Genomic DNA, 13539 nt, shown 5'->3' with positions numbered 1-13539 from the left:
TAACTGGTTTAATAAGCTGAAAAACTCACCAAGCAACGCACACAAAACAAGAAAAGAAACTGTAAAATTGGAAAAATGAAAAAATTAAATAATGATAAACTGTAAAGATAATCCCAAACCGAAATCCAGAAATCCTCTTAGCATGCAACACTTTAGAGAAATTTAGCTGAAAATTTGCACGCACCCCAGACCTAACAATGGAAATATACATATTAAGTAAATGGTGAACTATGGAGACTCACGCCAGTGAAGATGTTTTTAGATGTTATTTAAACGATCTTGACAGACAATTTTTGTGTAGTTGTGCATGCCTAACCAACCACACCAACCATATGTACATGTACGCTCTATATGGATAGTATGTGTATATAGTATATACTCGCCCCCCAACGCGTTGAATCCAAATGAGAATCAAGTTGAAATTCCTGTTGTATTGTGAAATCGGAAGACTTTCTTTTTAGGACTTTAGATAATCCAAACCGAACATTGGAAAGGCTTGTTTACTGAGCAAATGGTTTTGACAACCGGGAGATCGATTAGCTTAAAAATCATTTCAACTATACGCAAAATTCATTTTAAAAACTTGAGACCAAAATGCGTTTACTAAAAGATATACTACATATTACCAGGCGATAACTCCCCGTTGAGCATAATATCATTAAATATTAATATGCATAACGAAAATTAGTTTGTTGACAACCAGTCAATTATGTCTCAATACACAACCAAACTCACACACACACACACAAGCTGAAAGCTAAATGCATTATATGAAATCAAGAAATATTAATTTTAGTAGCCTATGAAACTATGTTGTTGAATTCGTAGATATTTTGTTGTGCGTTAAAGAGAAATGAATTTAATATTAAAAGTAAAAAGAGAGCGAGGCAAAATTTTATATTGTAACTTCTGTCAATTAAATTGTAGACTGGTGCATATACCAAACTAAATAATATATGCCGAACACATTGTTGTGGCAGCATGCAATTGTTTAAGCCATCAATGCATGGATTATATTGATGAAACATTGATGCCGATAGTTCTGCTCCCTTGCGTTTTTGTTGTGAGTTCAACAAGTGCTTAGTATTTGTGAAATATGTATTCAGGCATACAATAAGTACCCAGTTGTATATCAAAGCTAACGGCCAGTTAATTAGTGTGGAACTATCCCCAACCTAGAGCGAGTACTTTTCCAACTCAGTGTCTGCATTTCCAGTGCTTTGCCCATTACCAAAGTTGAGTAGTTTGCAAACGTTTCTAGTTGTTGTGCACCAAAAATTAAACAAATGTAATTCGCACAATTCGAGGCAAGATATTCAGGATATGTAGGCATAACGCCAGCTAGATGCGCCAGATATACAATACACACAGTCTTAGAGATATAGATTTGCGATTGTTTAGGGGCTGAATGAGGACTCCCTTGGAACTCCCGCTTGTTTCAGTTACAACTTTTAGAATGCTGATTGTAGAACCGAACGATTGTATAAACTCCACTTAGAAGAGGGCACTACTCTACCCAAGCCACAACTAAAGGTCCATGCCATACAGCTATGTTATATAAAAAGGGATCGGACGAGCAGGGGAGGAGGGTTTTACAAAGGTTATAGACAGATCGGGAGTCAGATAGAAAAGTGGGTGCAGCAGGTGGTTTATTTTTCTACCAACAGATTGCAAGCAATGAAAATACATAGTTGATTACTCGACGAACAGAGGCCATTATCTAAGTCGTGTGTATATACGAGATATATCTACCTACATACATATATATATATATATTTTTGGAAAGCAAATCAAGTGTATCTTGATGGTATTCAGGTCGCGGCCAAGTACTAAGCATATTTGCAAACGATATTGATCAGTGTAAATGTTAAAAACTAAAAATCGAAAGTTCGAACGTTTGCCTTGGTTGTTTGGTTTAAATGGAATGCATTCGTTGTTCTTCAGTTATTCAAAACATTATTAGATATCGGATTAATTCATGTGTGCAACTTGTATCGTACCTATAATATTGCATTCCAACTAAAGCAAACTCAGTAAAACAGAAAAGAAAAAACACATGTGCAGAGCAGCAAGAGAATATATATAAATATATACTATATGTAAATGTAAAGTCATTAAAAAAAATGAAAAACTTTTCTGAAAAATAAAATGTATATTCAAATATCAACAAAGTCTTTATATTGGGTTTAGAAACTGTGAATGTGAGATTTTTAGCGTGTGTTCGGTATGGTAGATTTTCAAATTTACATTACTTTTTAGTAACCAACTTACTCACATATTAAATTGACTGCCCAAAAGAATGCAGTGAATTTTTCCAGAAGTAACACAAAGTATACTATCTTCTCATCTAAATTGGTATAGCTTTCCCCCAACTCAAAAACATTTAAAATATCTTCAATGAAATTTCAAAGTTCATGACATCCGACTTATAATCTCCACACATTAATAAAATATTACACACGCACATCATTTGCTCAGGCTTTTTAATATAAAAATATACATATAATATGTAGATATGCCATAAATACACATATTTCATGATTTAGAGATAACAAGAGAACAAATTTCTGACAGACATATATTTCCGCTTGTTATTAGATGTAAACGATATCAGAAAGATTTCTAACTAGATGCATGAGAGTCGACAGATTGAGTGGGATGCCAGCGAACGCATTTGCACACGATTTGCTGGCTTGTTACATAATTTTGAGATAGGATATAATGAGCGTCGCGAACGTTGCTGATGCTTTTGAAGCTTGTTAACTTCTTTTTAGGTATAATACTTTGGCAGCCAAAAACTAAGAATGAGCTAGGCAAAAGGTCCTGACAAAGATGCAACAAACTAATAATTAATAAACAATCAACTCGGACGCTGACAAGGCAGTAAGCTAATGGTTAATGCGAAAATAACTAAGGATACGACTTAGAGACTAAACTAGGAGGCTTAACGACTAAAGGAGCTTTGATTCACTTTTGCATTTCGGGCTTGGGCTGCCGCCCGTCCGGAGCTATAAATAATTTTTAACTAGCTTTTTACATGTGTGTTTGGTTGGAAATAATTTACACTTTTTGGTTGCCCCTTAGCTGCGCTGCCAGCTTGGGTTACGTGCATATTTCGCTGCCAGCGGCGCAGGCATTGCTCGACACATTGGCATTCAACGCTCCCGTTCCCGTGGACATGCTGGCCGGCAGACTAGATGTGGATGAAGGTGTTGCTGCTGCTGCTGCTGCTGCTGCTGGTGTGGCGGGCGGGGTTGTGGTTGAGTCTGGTTCAGCCAGCTGGGCTTGGGCCTGAGCTGCCACATTGTTCGTCTTGCTGTTCTCCAGCTTGGCCCTATTGAGAGCCTCCTCGCGCTCCTTGGCATCGAAGTACCAGACGGTGATGGCATAGCGGGTGCGATGAGCAGGCTGCACTTCATGCGGATTGCGAATGTCCGACCAAAAGAAAATCAAACGGTCAAACTTCGGTTCAATGTCCGCGACTGTTGTTCCGGGCGTTGGACGAATTCTGTTAATAGTTTTGACATAAGTTGATTTTCAAAATACTGGTAAGTTTTCTAAACTTACCGCAATATGCCGCCACTTTCCCGCGCATCCCAATTGATATTCAGGTAGTAAATGGCCGTTATCACGCGGCCATCCTTTTTGGGATTATCCACATGCATGACATAATGCGTTCCAGATCCTGGATAGCATGCGACCATCGCCCTCGTGCGCTCCCTGATGTGATAGTTGCCCAAAATACCATTGCCCTTCATCGTGTTGACGCGATACACCACAGAGTCAATCTGAAAATAATTAATTATAGAGGTTAACATAAAGCATTGACTGTATTATTAGAATTCTGTTAAATTTCTACAAAATGCATTATTATAGTTTGAGAGTAATTCCAAACGATTCTAAACACTTAATTAAAATAAATTTTAAAGTAGCATAAAAGATAGTTATGTTAGACATGTAATTTATGTGTATTAACTTGAATGGCAAGAACATATACTGTTTCATAGTCGGAAAGTTTACAATTACTTTGAGGTATATATGTAAACATTTGTTCAAGCAGCTTTGTTGCATTTTAATTTTAAAATAGTCCAATATAATTGATCTCCTTTATAGAAATCCTGAACTCAAGCCATTCGTATTAAGAAAAGGTTTAAAATAAATAAAAAATATCTCACCTGATTTGTCAGATACCAGACATTGCTGCAGCCGGGCTCATTGCCACCAACCCACTTGATCTTATCGCCCCGGATCTTGTCGCCGCTAACCGCCGAAGAGGGAGCATCGGGCATCTGGTTGGTGACCACCTGGCCATCTTGAAAAGCGCCTGCGTTGTACATGCTCCGAACCTCGTTGAGGATCTTCAGCCCCGTCTCCACGCCCAGGAAATCATCCACAACGGACAAACCGTACTGGTTCATGTCGCTGATGATGTTCCGGCATAGATCCTCATAGCGGCGCTCACTGCGGAAAAAAAACATAAGAAAAACAAAGAACTTTAATCAGACAGAAAAAATTCAATTGCGTTTCATTAATTCGACAAACCCGAGAGGAACAAATAAAAAAAGACCTTTCAAGGCCATTCGTCTGTAATCGTTTTAGAGATGCCTATGTGGGTGAGGTCACCTTGGGGAAACCCCTGCATTCTGTAGATCTAGACAGCGCTTTTCCTACCTATTTTTAGCACAAATGTTTAATTAGACTTAAGCTTTTTTTTAACGGCCGTTAGAGCAACCAGTGCTGCGATGCATACAATTTTACGACTTTTTTATGATGCGCCTATAAAACCAATATTTTCATACAAGTCGTTGGTTCCCAGTCACGTAGGCCACCCAGAACTGAACGGATCGGAACAGAACTGGCCCACTCACACCGATTGGCCCAGACGATCGCAAAATTCCGGATAAGCAAAGCAAAGCTATACATTGCAAAACATAAATAAATAAAACAGAATTGAAACATCTTCGCGCAAGTTCACAGAAGCTATAAAAAAAGTCATAAAGTGTAAATTATTGTCGCAAAAATAAAAAAAATTTCCAAAACGTGCTGCACGTTTGATCAGTATAAATACCGGAGTGGCAAAGAGAAGAACTACAAGGAAAGAGATACTATAGAGCAAGTGGTTTTTTTGCCAACATGCGCTAATATAAATATACAAATTCACAGGTTTCCGAAAGATTAAGATATAAGACATTAATACCACAAACAAAAATGGATAACCGGTTTTTTTTTTGGCATTCATAATCAATGATAACTGATATTCAACAGTTTGTAACCAGTGCAAAAATCGGTGAAGAGAAAATAGTTAAACTACACAGAGAAAATTAATCAAGTATATTGCACTCAATCTGAGAATATTCGTACTCATGAGTCTGCATAATGGGATATATGTTATTATAGTATTAGGGAACAAACAAACAACAAACGCCTTTACCTCACTGACCATATCAAACTAGTGATGAATTTCATTAAAGGAAAGTATTTTTAGTTTTAATATAATCAATGGAAATTTTAGACCTTATTTATAAAAATCCAAAAAAATAAACATTGTACCTACAATTTCTAATGGTATTTCAACTGTTACTGTTTAACTTGATTAATTCTGATATTTAAGACTTTATGGTCGAAAGGATCACAAAATGTTGCTTATTCAGTTTGGTTTTCCTCAAATTATTCCCCCATTCATAGAGCTTCTACTATTGCCACCTCTAACTTCCAAATGGTTTATCCTTAAAAGGTTCCTAAAGCACCTCCCAAGATCGTAAAAGCCATTTACCGCTTGTCCAGTAGTTCCCGGAAAAATTGCTCAGCATTTGCAGGATGTGCCGAGTGCTTGAAAAAGTTTTTATAGTCCGTGGTCGTCGTGGATGTTATCATTTTGCCTTGATCAGTCAGCTTGTGTTTGACCAAAATCACTCGAACTATGTACTTTTCTGGCACTTGTAAGGATTTGTTATCCACAGAATTTGTTGGTTCTTGGGTTCTCAACTTTTTGGTTTTTGAATGTTATGTGTTTTTTATATTCAGTTTAATTATTAGGTTTTCTTTTAGGAGGAGAAAGGTTCTACAGTGACTTCTCCAAAAATTCACGCACAACTAAAGAAACTTTGAAATTGCCTGCGATTTTTATGCCAATGCGAACCCCGATCGTTAAAGGGAGGCAGCGCGAGCGAGTTAGAGAGAGACACCGGCCGTTATATTATATTATATCGTATATCGGTGTAGGGCGCCGCGTTGTTGCAATCGTGTTGGTGGGCAGGTATGAATAATTTCAGATTGCATTTGTTCCGACCAACTTCAAATATTGCCTATATATAGTTGCTTTGTTTTGTTTCACTAGCTGGTTTTTGTTTTGATTTTATTTTTTTGTTTTTGCACCGTTAGTCACGTTTGTTTATCGTTGGGCTTCGGTTAGCTTATTTCAGTACAAATGTGGAGCAGCTGACACGAACCGCACTCGTTGCCGTTTGTTTGCGAATGCGGGAGCAGCGCGAGTCGCAATAGCCCAATACCGTTGCCTCACGCACTGGGAGAGAGGAAGAGAGCAAGGGAGAGCAGGTGCAGACATTTTAGCTAACTTACCGCTAAATCAGATTTTATTAAAAATTTGTTTAACTTTGTATAATAAGTCGTTTTTTATTTGACGTACAATTTTTTAACTTATTCCAAATACATTTTAATATAATGTTTTCCAGACCATAATTTTTGTAATTCTAATTTCAAATAAGTTATTTAAGGTAAATCGACTTTATATTAATACAGTGATAGCCAGTCCGGATCTTCAGCTTTGAAATTGTTAACTTACTCAGCCCAACCTCAAATAATAGTAATCTTTGAGAGGCTTAGCTATGATATTTGCGTGTTGTTGTTGGACTTTTAAAAACAATACAAAAAGACAGGAGCTAGTTAGTTCTAGCTATTTTCTCTCTTTCGAAACCTGACATCACTATTTCAGAGCGTCCGTGATGTTACAGAGCGAATGAGAATTGGGGGCCTGGGAAGCGACTAAAGAAGGAGTAGCCGCCTAAGGCGATAAGCAGCACATTGGTAGGTGTGGGTAAATAGTGGAAAATATGGCAAAATTAAAGGTAAAAGGCAGCTGCATATAACGAGAAACCGTCTTGGTAATGCAAATAAAGGGGATCATTCGCAAAGTCAAAGAAAAATGGAAGTGACATACTCGCTCCGCTCGCCCTTCAAACGAATCCAAAAACACTCTGCAAACACCGAACAAACGCAAACGGAAAAGCCTGGAAAAGCAAAAGCAAACGCAAAAGCAAAAAAGACAAGCGCAACAATCGTCACGTAGCCCAGCACACACACTTAGCCACACGCACATGCGAGCGTACCCACACAGACGTCCAAGGGGCACACGCACGGGCGTTAATGCGATAGCCAAGAGAGTTTAAAAAAGACGTATGCCAACTAAGGGAGTGCAAGGGGGGCAGAGATAGATATTAAAATTTGTTTGATACAAAATGACTGCTAAAAAAATTGGTTTGAAAATAAACCCGAAGATGAGCTACAGAACGTCGGAAACTCGCGGAAGCAGTGCGAGTGTACGTACCACAGAATTGGGTCAACGGCCCAGTTCAAAGTCGGAGCCAGTATTCACTGAGAGAAAAAACTGTGGAACTTTCGCATCATCAATCATTAAAATTAAACCAAATTATAATTAAAACAACCGAGGACTAGTCTTAATATGAATAACACACGACAACAAGGTTACTAAGGCTTTTTAGGAAATTTCTAATATGTTTTAAAATGGTTTTTACATTTATTAGAGGAACTTTCCACACTTTTGTCGTATGGAATAGATTCCAAAAAAATTGATCTTTGTTTATAAATTTGGGGTAATATTTCACCTCTCGAGGAACTAATACTACCAACCCTGATTGCAGTTTTTTTGAATACACGGTGACATTTATTCTTTTGTTATTATGCTACTCAACTAGTCATGATTTCTTTAAGTGCAATCATGTTTTTTGTGTATAAAGTAATGATCGATTTGAGCCCTTCGTCTGTGATGTATTACGTGCTACGACGGCGACTGCGGCACGTGTACCACACGCAGCTCTCAGCCCTCCAAGTGGGTGGAAAAAGGGCAGGGCATGGGGGGGAGGCGCGGCATGGCAGGCGCACACGCACTGAGCGACAGACGACCTTGATGACGTGCGTCTGCCTACGTAGTTCGCTTTGGATTGTTTTATGTTCGAGATTTATCATCAGATATTGCTTCAGTGAGTATTTTGAAATAGAATAGAATGAATAAGATATGCAAACAAAAAATATCAAGGGTAGAATAATTAAAAGTGATAACGAAGAAAATAAGAAACTATTATGATATATACCGATTTTCAGACAAGACCTGATTTAGTACTTAAATACTTTCTTCAAATAAAGTGAAATTCCACGAAGTTTTCAATTTTTTATGATTTTTTTTATTTTTAATATACAGTAATCATTATGAGTTTTGTAACAAAAATTACTTGGTATAAATTTCACTGAAGAAGAAGAAAATCTCACCATAATGTAACGTATTGCTTTGTGTACATATCTTGCATACAATTGTGTTTAACAAATTTTCTTTCTAGTACACAAAAAATAATCAAAATATGTGAAAATACTTATATTCAGCTTTATTAATAAATCAACAGGGATAATGGATGTTAACCTTTCTCATCAAATATGTGACATTGACAGCCGGCGGCGGATGAATGTGGTTTTTGGACGATCGTTGTTTATCGAGTTTTGCGCAACCGTATTGTTTATTTTTTCCTGAAAGTAGCTTGACAGGAACAGCAGCAAATTTAGCACATTTATAAACAATGTCGGAATTTTGCAAACCCCTGAAAATGAGATCACGTCGGGCTGACTGCTAATTGTTTGATAAAGAACAACACATCTCGCGGCAGATTGAAATCTAAAAGCTTAGGCAAATGCTTAGTTTTGATTACACGATTTGAGCGGTACGCTTGCTTATTCCTGGCACGTAGGCAAAACGCTTCGGACCACCCTGGAGAACGGACCACCCAATCCGGGTGATAAGAAGTTCAAAAAGAAGAAACATTCATTACATTGGTCGGCAAAATTGCAATACATTCTTAATCAATTAGCATTGACCACACAAATCAAAATAAGAAAAGTCAATATAATCGAGGTTCTCGGTACTTATTTCAAACAAACAAAATTAAGTTTCTTAAATTTATAAGATTAAATATATGTTTTTAAAAGGATATAATAACATTTATTTCTAATTAAAACAAGAAAGGAAGCAGACTTTGGCAAACCAAAGTTAATTTACGCTTGCAGCTTTTGCAAAATTAAATATTCTTGAACACATTTAAATTTTTATTTATTTGTGTATGCCTAAAAACATTGAAACTATAACGATTTTCAGCTCATTTATTCGATCGTTCCTATGCCAGCTTCATGATAATATTATTATTATATTCCGATTGTTCCCATGGGAGCTATATGATATAGTCGTCCGATTTAAGTCAAATTTAAACCATAATTCAGAAATAATAAACAAGAACTAAACAAAATATTACAAAAACAGCAAAGTTATACTTTTTGTTTCCTTTTTTGCCGTTTTTTCCTATTAGAGCTATATGCTATACTCGTCCGATCCGGCTCGATCCGATTTATATACTACCTGCAAAAGGAATACAACTTTTGGGAAAATTTCATGCAGATAGCTTTAAAACTGAGAGACCAATTTGCGTAGAAATAGACGGGCGGACAGACGGACATGGCTAGATCGACTCTCTGATCAAGAACATATATATATTTTAGGGTCGGAAATGTCTCCTTTACTGCGATGCAAAATTCTGACTGAAATTATAATACCCTCTGCAAGGGTATAAAAACTATACTTGATACTTATTCTACAGTTTAAAGTTTTTGGGGGGCTTAATTTGTTTTGAGTTATAGAAGTTCGAAAGTAGAAAGCAAAAACAAAACCATTTATTTTATTGGTCAGTGTTATTCATGACTCAGAGCGATTCGCTAGAGTTTTTTCGCCCAACGATTGCAAAAGAATTTATATATATTGTCCGGTGTGTGCGATAAATGTTTGTTGTATCTGTTAATAATGCCGGGGTGTAAAGCAAAAATAAATAAATAAGCGAGCAACAAAGATTCGAACGCAATGAACTGCGCAACAGAATAATTACAAAGTCAGCGGAAAATGCGACTGCGGGTGCGAATGCAGGTGCTATCAGATCGGCTATGGTCGCCATAAGCAAACGACTGCCGGGCACGTAATGCCAAAGGTAAATACCCGGCTTGAGAGGTGGCATCTTGCGACGAAGTGCGAATCGAATAGCAGGGCACTAAAACGTTTGCGCATTTGTTTCTGGTAATTACAAACTGTCATTTAGAAAAGATACTTCATACAAATGGAAACAAGTTCCCATAACGAAAAAAATTTTCGCAATTTGAAAACAAATAAAAATTAAAAAAAAGTTTAACTGTTTTCTAACTATTTACCTTACCAAAACATTAACTAGTTTAAATTCCTAAGCCGCAACAAAAGAATACCATACAAATTTAAAAGTACTAAATTTTAAACTCTTTTAAAATGTAATTAAACTTCACGAGTTTAGAGTATAATTGTTTAATTTACAAAATGAAATAGTAACAAATATTTTTTATAAACATATATATGGACATTGCAAAACATTTAATGCATTTTTTTACTAAAATTTGTAAAAGATTATCTTTTCTTCAAATACCTAAGGATTAACTGGTAATCAAGCTCAACAAAATACTTAAAAGGTAAGTTTTCCTTTATTATTTATCAAAGATGTACAATATACCGGCATCAGCTTAAGATGTAGTGGTCATAACTTTGTTTGTCCTGAGATCAAATTTTAATTGAAATTCTTTTTTTGCCTGTATCGAATGATGAAAAACAAAAATGCTAATAAAAACAATATTCCTTTTAAGTTTAAAGACCAGAAATAGTAATCATTCATAAAATTCGAAATCAACAGTTATTCAAGAGAAGAAACTGTCAGCAATAAACTTTAACACTCATTATAGATAATACATAGATCGTCACGTTGTCATATTTAGTTTTCTTTCGTGCTGTTTCTCAGGAGTGGGCACGTAAGCGCTTATCGGTAACTGGCTTGATATGCAGTGAGGATCGGTGAGGGGCGGGACGGGGCCTACGACGATGAGAATGCACATGTTGGGGTCTAATCTAGGGCTATAGACTTCGGTTTGCGGACGCGATGTTTCCACAAATTGCAAACGCAATTTCAAGTGCACGAACGTCTTACTAATCGAAATGCTTCATCCAGTAACATTTAATAACTAGTTATCAGGTGAAATCATGACTGATCAAAGACAAGATAAGCAGCAACAAAAAAGAAAAAGAAACGTAGAACGGTTATAGAATACCAATGCTTTCTGAAAAGGATTTAATATCAGTTTTAATTCTGTCAAACGAAAAGCCTTTTAACGAGCTAATAAAAAGGTTTTGACATTTTTTTTATCACAAATGACAAGCAAAGGCTTAAACTATAAATCAATTATTTTATTTAAACGTCACGCAGCAATGGAATTTTGTTGCAAAGAAGCTTTCAAGTGTAGGGGTTAATTCCTTGAAAAAACGATGTTTTTATTAAACAGTTAAAATTAAAAATCTATTCTGTATTATTGTATCAAATTTCAAGATATTCTGTTAAACTTTTAATCAAGAAATATTAAAAAAAGGGGGAATACAGCAAATACTCTGCAGTGTATCAGAAATTATAATTGTTTTTGCAAAAAATAAATCGGCATTAACAAATTTTAAAAAGTCTACGGAGTAGTAGTTCAGGACCCCGGAATCAGGAGTTAGGATAGGTATTAAATTTAAAAGCGTAAAAAAAAAAAAACCTGAAGAAGCAATCATTTGTTTGCCCCCTTTCAGTACAGCCAAGTTAACAAGTTAGAACAGTCTCAAAAGTCAAAAGTATACAATTTTTGATAAAAACTTATTAAACGCCTTGTGAATGGTTGAAAATTTAATAAACTAGTTGTACTGCATTTTATTAATGATTTACAACTTATTAAACGCCTTGTAAATGGTTGAAAATAAAAAAATAAACTGACGAATATCATTATAATGCACACCCATATAACATAACTCAAACTCCTTTAACTTTTAAGATGGCATTTATGGACTTATCTCTGAGGGTAGATCAAAAACTCCAAGACTTACCTTCCTGATCCCAAGAAACTGGCATCCGCCAGTCCAATTTGATAGCTGGAGCTCTTTTCACCGTGATGATGATGATGGTGGTGGTGGTGGTGGTGTTGCTGCTGCTGCTGCTGCTTTTGTCCCACTTCCTGTGGTGCCGCCTGCGCTTGGCTGTCCGGCTGCCCCAGGAGATTCAGCAGGTTGTCCACCTCGGCGGGCCAGCTCTGCGCCTGGTGGGCAGGCGTCATCATCTGGGCGGTGGAGCAGTTGGCGCCAGCACCACTGCCCTCCAGATTGGCGGATGCCACCGCCTGTTGTAGTTGCTGGATTTGCTGGCGCTGTTGCTGTTTGTTGTTGTTGCCGCTGCCGATGCTGCTGCTGTTGACCTTTTGGCGGGTCAGGAGGCGGCACTCAGTGCGGTGGGCGGGCCAATCCATATGCTGGTGGGCGGGGGAGCAGTAGTAGACGGCCTTGCACTTGGCGCAGCGCAGTAGCTGCTGCTGAGTGCCGCAGATGGAGCAGCGAGGTGGGTCCATGGCAGACCTGGATCCGGAATAGGAATCGGAACCGCTGGCTGAATCCCTGACCTTTCCGCGACCCCTGCTCATTGCATTTTGTCGGAGAGCTAAAGGCGACGACCGATTCTAACCTTGACTGCTCTCTCTGCTCTTTTCTTTCTTGCTCCACCTTCGCCCCCTCACACACACACACACAGACACAGATTATGGCTATCAATTATCAATGCGAATTACGGCACTCGTTTTAGCCAACATTTCACTGTTAGTTCGCTTGCGCTTATTTTAATCACGTAGGCCAAACGAACTTGCCAAATAAACAAAAAAAAAACACAGCGCACACAAACACACGCAGATGCTATATGTGCATTGTTGTTGCTTTGGTTGCCAACTATTTTTGTCTGGAAGGGTATTTGGGTTCGGGTTTTTCACTCTGCACACTATCTGGTTGGTCGACTTAGATTTGGTTATCGTTTTGTCATTTGAAATACACGAAAATTGGCGAAAAAAGCGAAAATTTCTTGCACCCAAACTTTTTTATTTCCTAGGGGTGGAAGTCAACCGATACTTTGCGTGTACGATAGTAATGCCGGCGTTGCACAACACTAAAAGCAGGTCAGCAAGCGATATCGATAACAAAGCGATACACATAAAGGTGTCACTTCTTAATTAAACTTAAAAAGTAGCTATTTTTAACGGATATATTTTAAAAGCAAGCAGACCTGGCAGTTAAGTAGATAAAATATTTCTTCAGCATGGTTTTTTTTAAATATCTCTGATGTTATTTTCAGTCCTTTTATATTTGTTTGTTAAGTCTAAACAATTTTGTAA

The 13539-nt window shown here is 37.3% G+C and overlaps 1 protein-coding gene across 2 annotated transcripts; it reads right to left on the bottom strand.

Annotated features, from left to right (window-relative positions):
- Positions 1-2466: 2466 nt before the first annotated feature.
- Positions 2467-13268, bottom strand: LOC108141106 (egl nine homolog 1). 2 transcript variants are annotated; one of them, XM_017264316.2, is made up of 4 exons: positions 12215-13268; positions 4176-4461; positions 3568-3788; positions 2467-3508 (listed from the first exon to the last, which is right to left on the bottom strand). In XM_017264316.2, exons 1-4 carry the CDS (start codon positions 12799-12801, stop codon positions 3103-3105), a joined length of 1500 nt encoding a protein of 499 aa, XP_017119805.1. In that variant the 5' UTR covers positions 12802-13268; the 3' UTR covers positions 2467-3102. The 2 variants fall into 2 exon arrangements, with proteins under 2 accessions (XP_017119805.1, XP_017119806.1); XM_017264317.2 differs by lacking the exon at positions 12215-13268 and adding an exon at positions 5774-6477.
- Between the last annotated feature and the right edge of the window lie 271 nt (positions 13269-13539).

The sequence above is a fragment of the Drosophila elegans genome, unplaced genomic scaffold (genome assembly GCF_018152505.1).
Source record: "Drosophila elegans isolate 14027-0461.03 unplaced genomic scaffold, ASM1815250v1 contig_476, whole genome shotgun sequence".
In the NCBI taxonomy this organism is placed as follows: Eukaryota; Metazoa; Arthropoda; class Insecta; order Diptera; family Drosophilidae; genus Drosophila; species Drosophila elegans.
This window is presented reverse-complemented; position numbering and strand designations above follow the sequence as displayed.

Coding starts and splice junctions, on each gene's coding strand:
- LOC108141106 (XM_017264316.2), bottom strand. CDS start 12,801: ATGAGCAGGGGTCGCGGAAAGGTCAGGGATTCAGCCAGCGGTTCCGAT. Junction 3,789..4,175: donor TCTGGTATCTGACAAATCAG/GTGAGATATTTT, acceptor AATTATTTTCAG/ATTGACTCTGTGGTGTATCG. Junction 3,509..3,567: donor GAAAGTGGCGGCATATTGCG/GTAAGTTTAGAA, acceptor AACTATTAACAG/AATTCGTCCAACGCCCGGAA.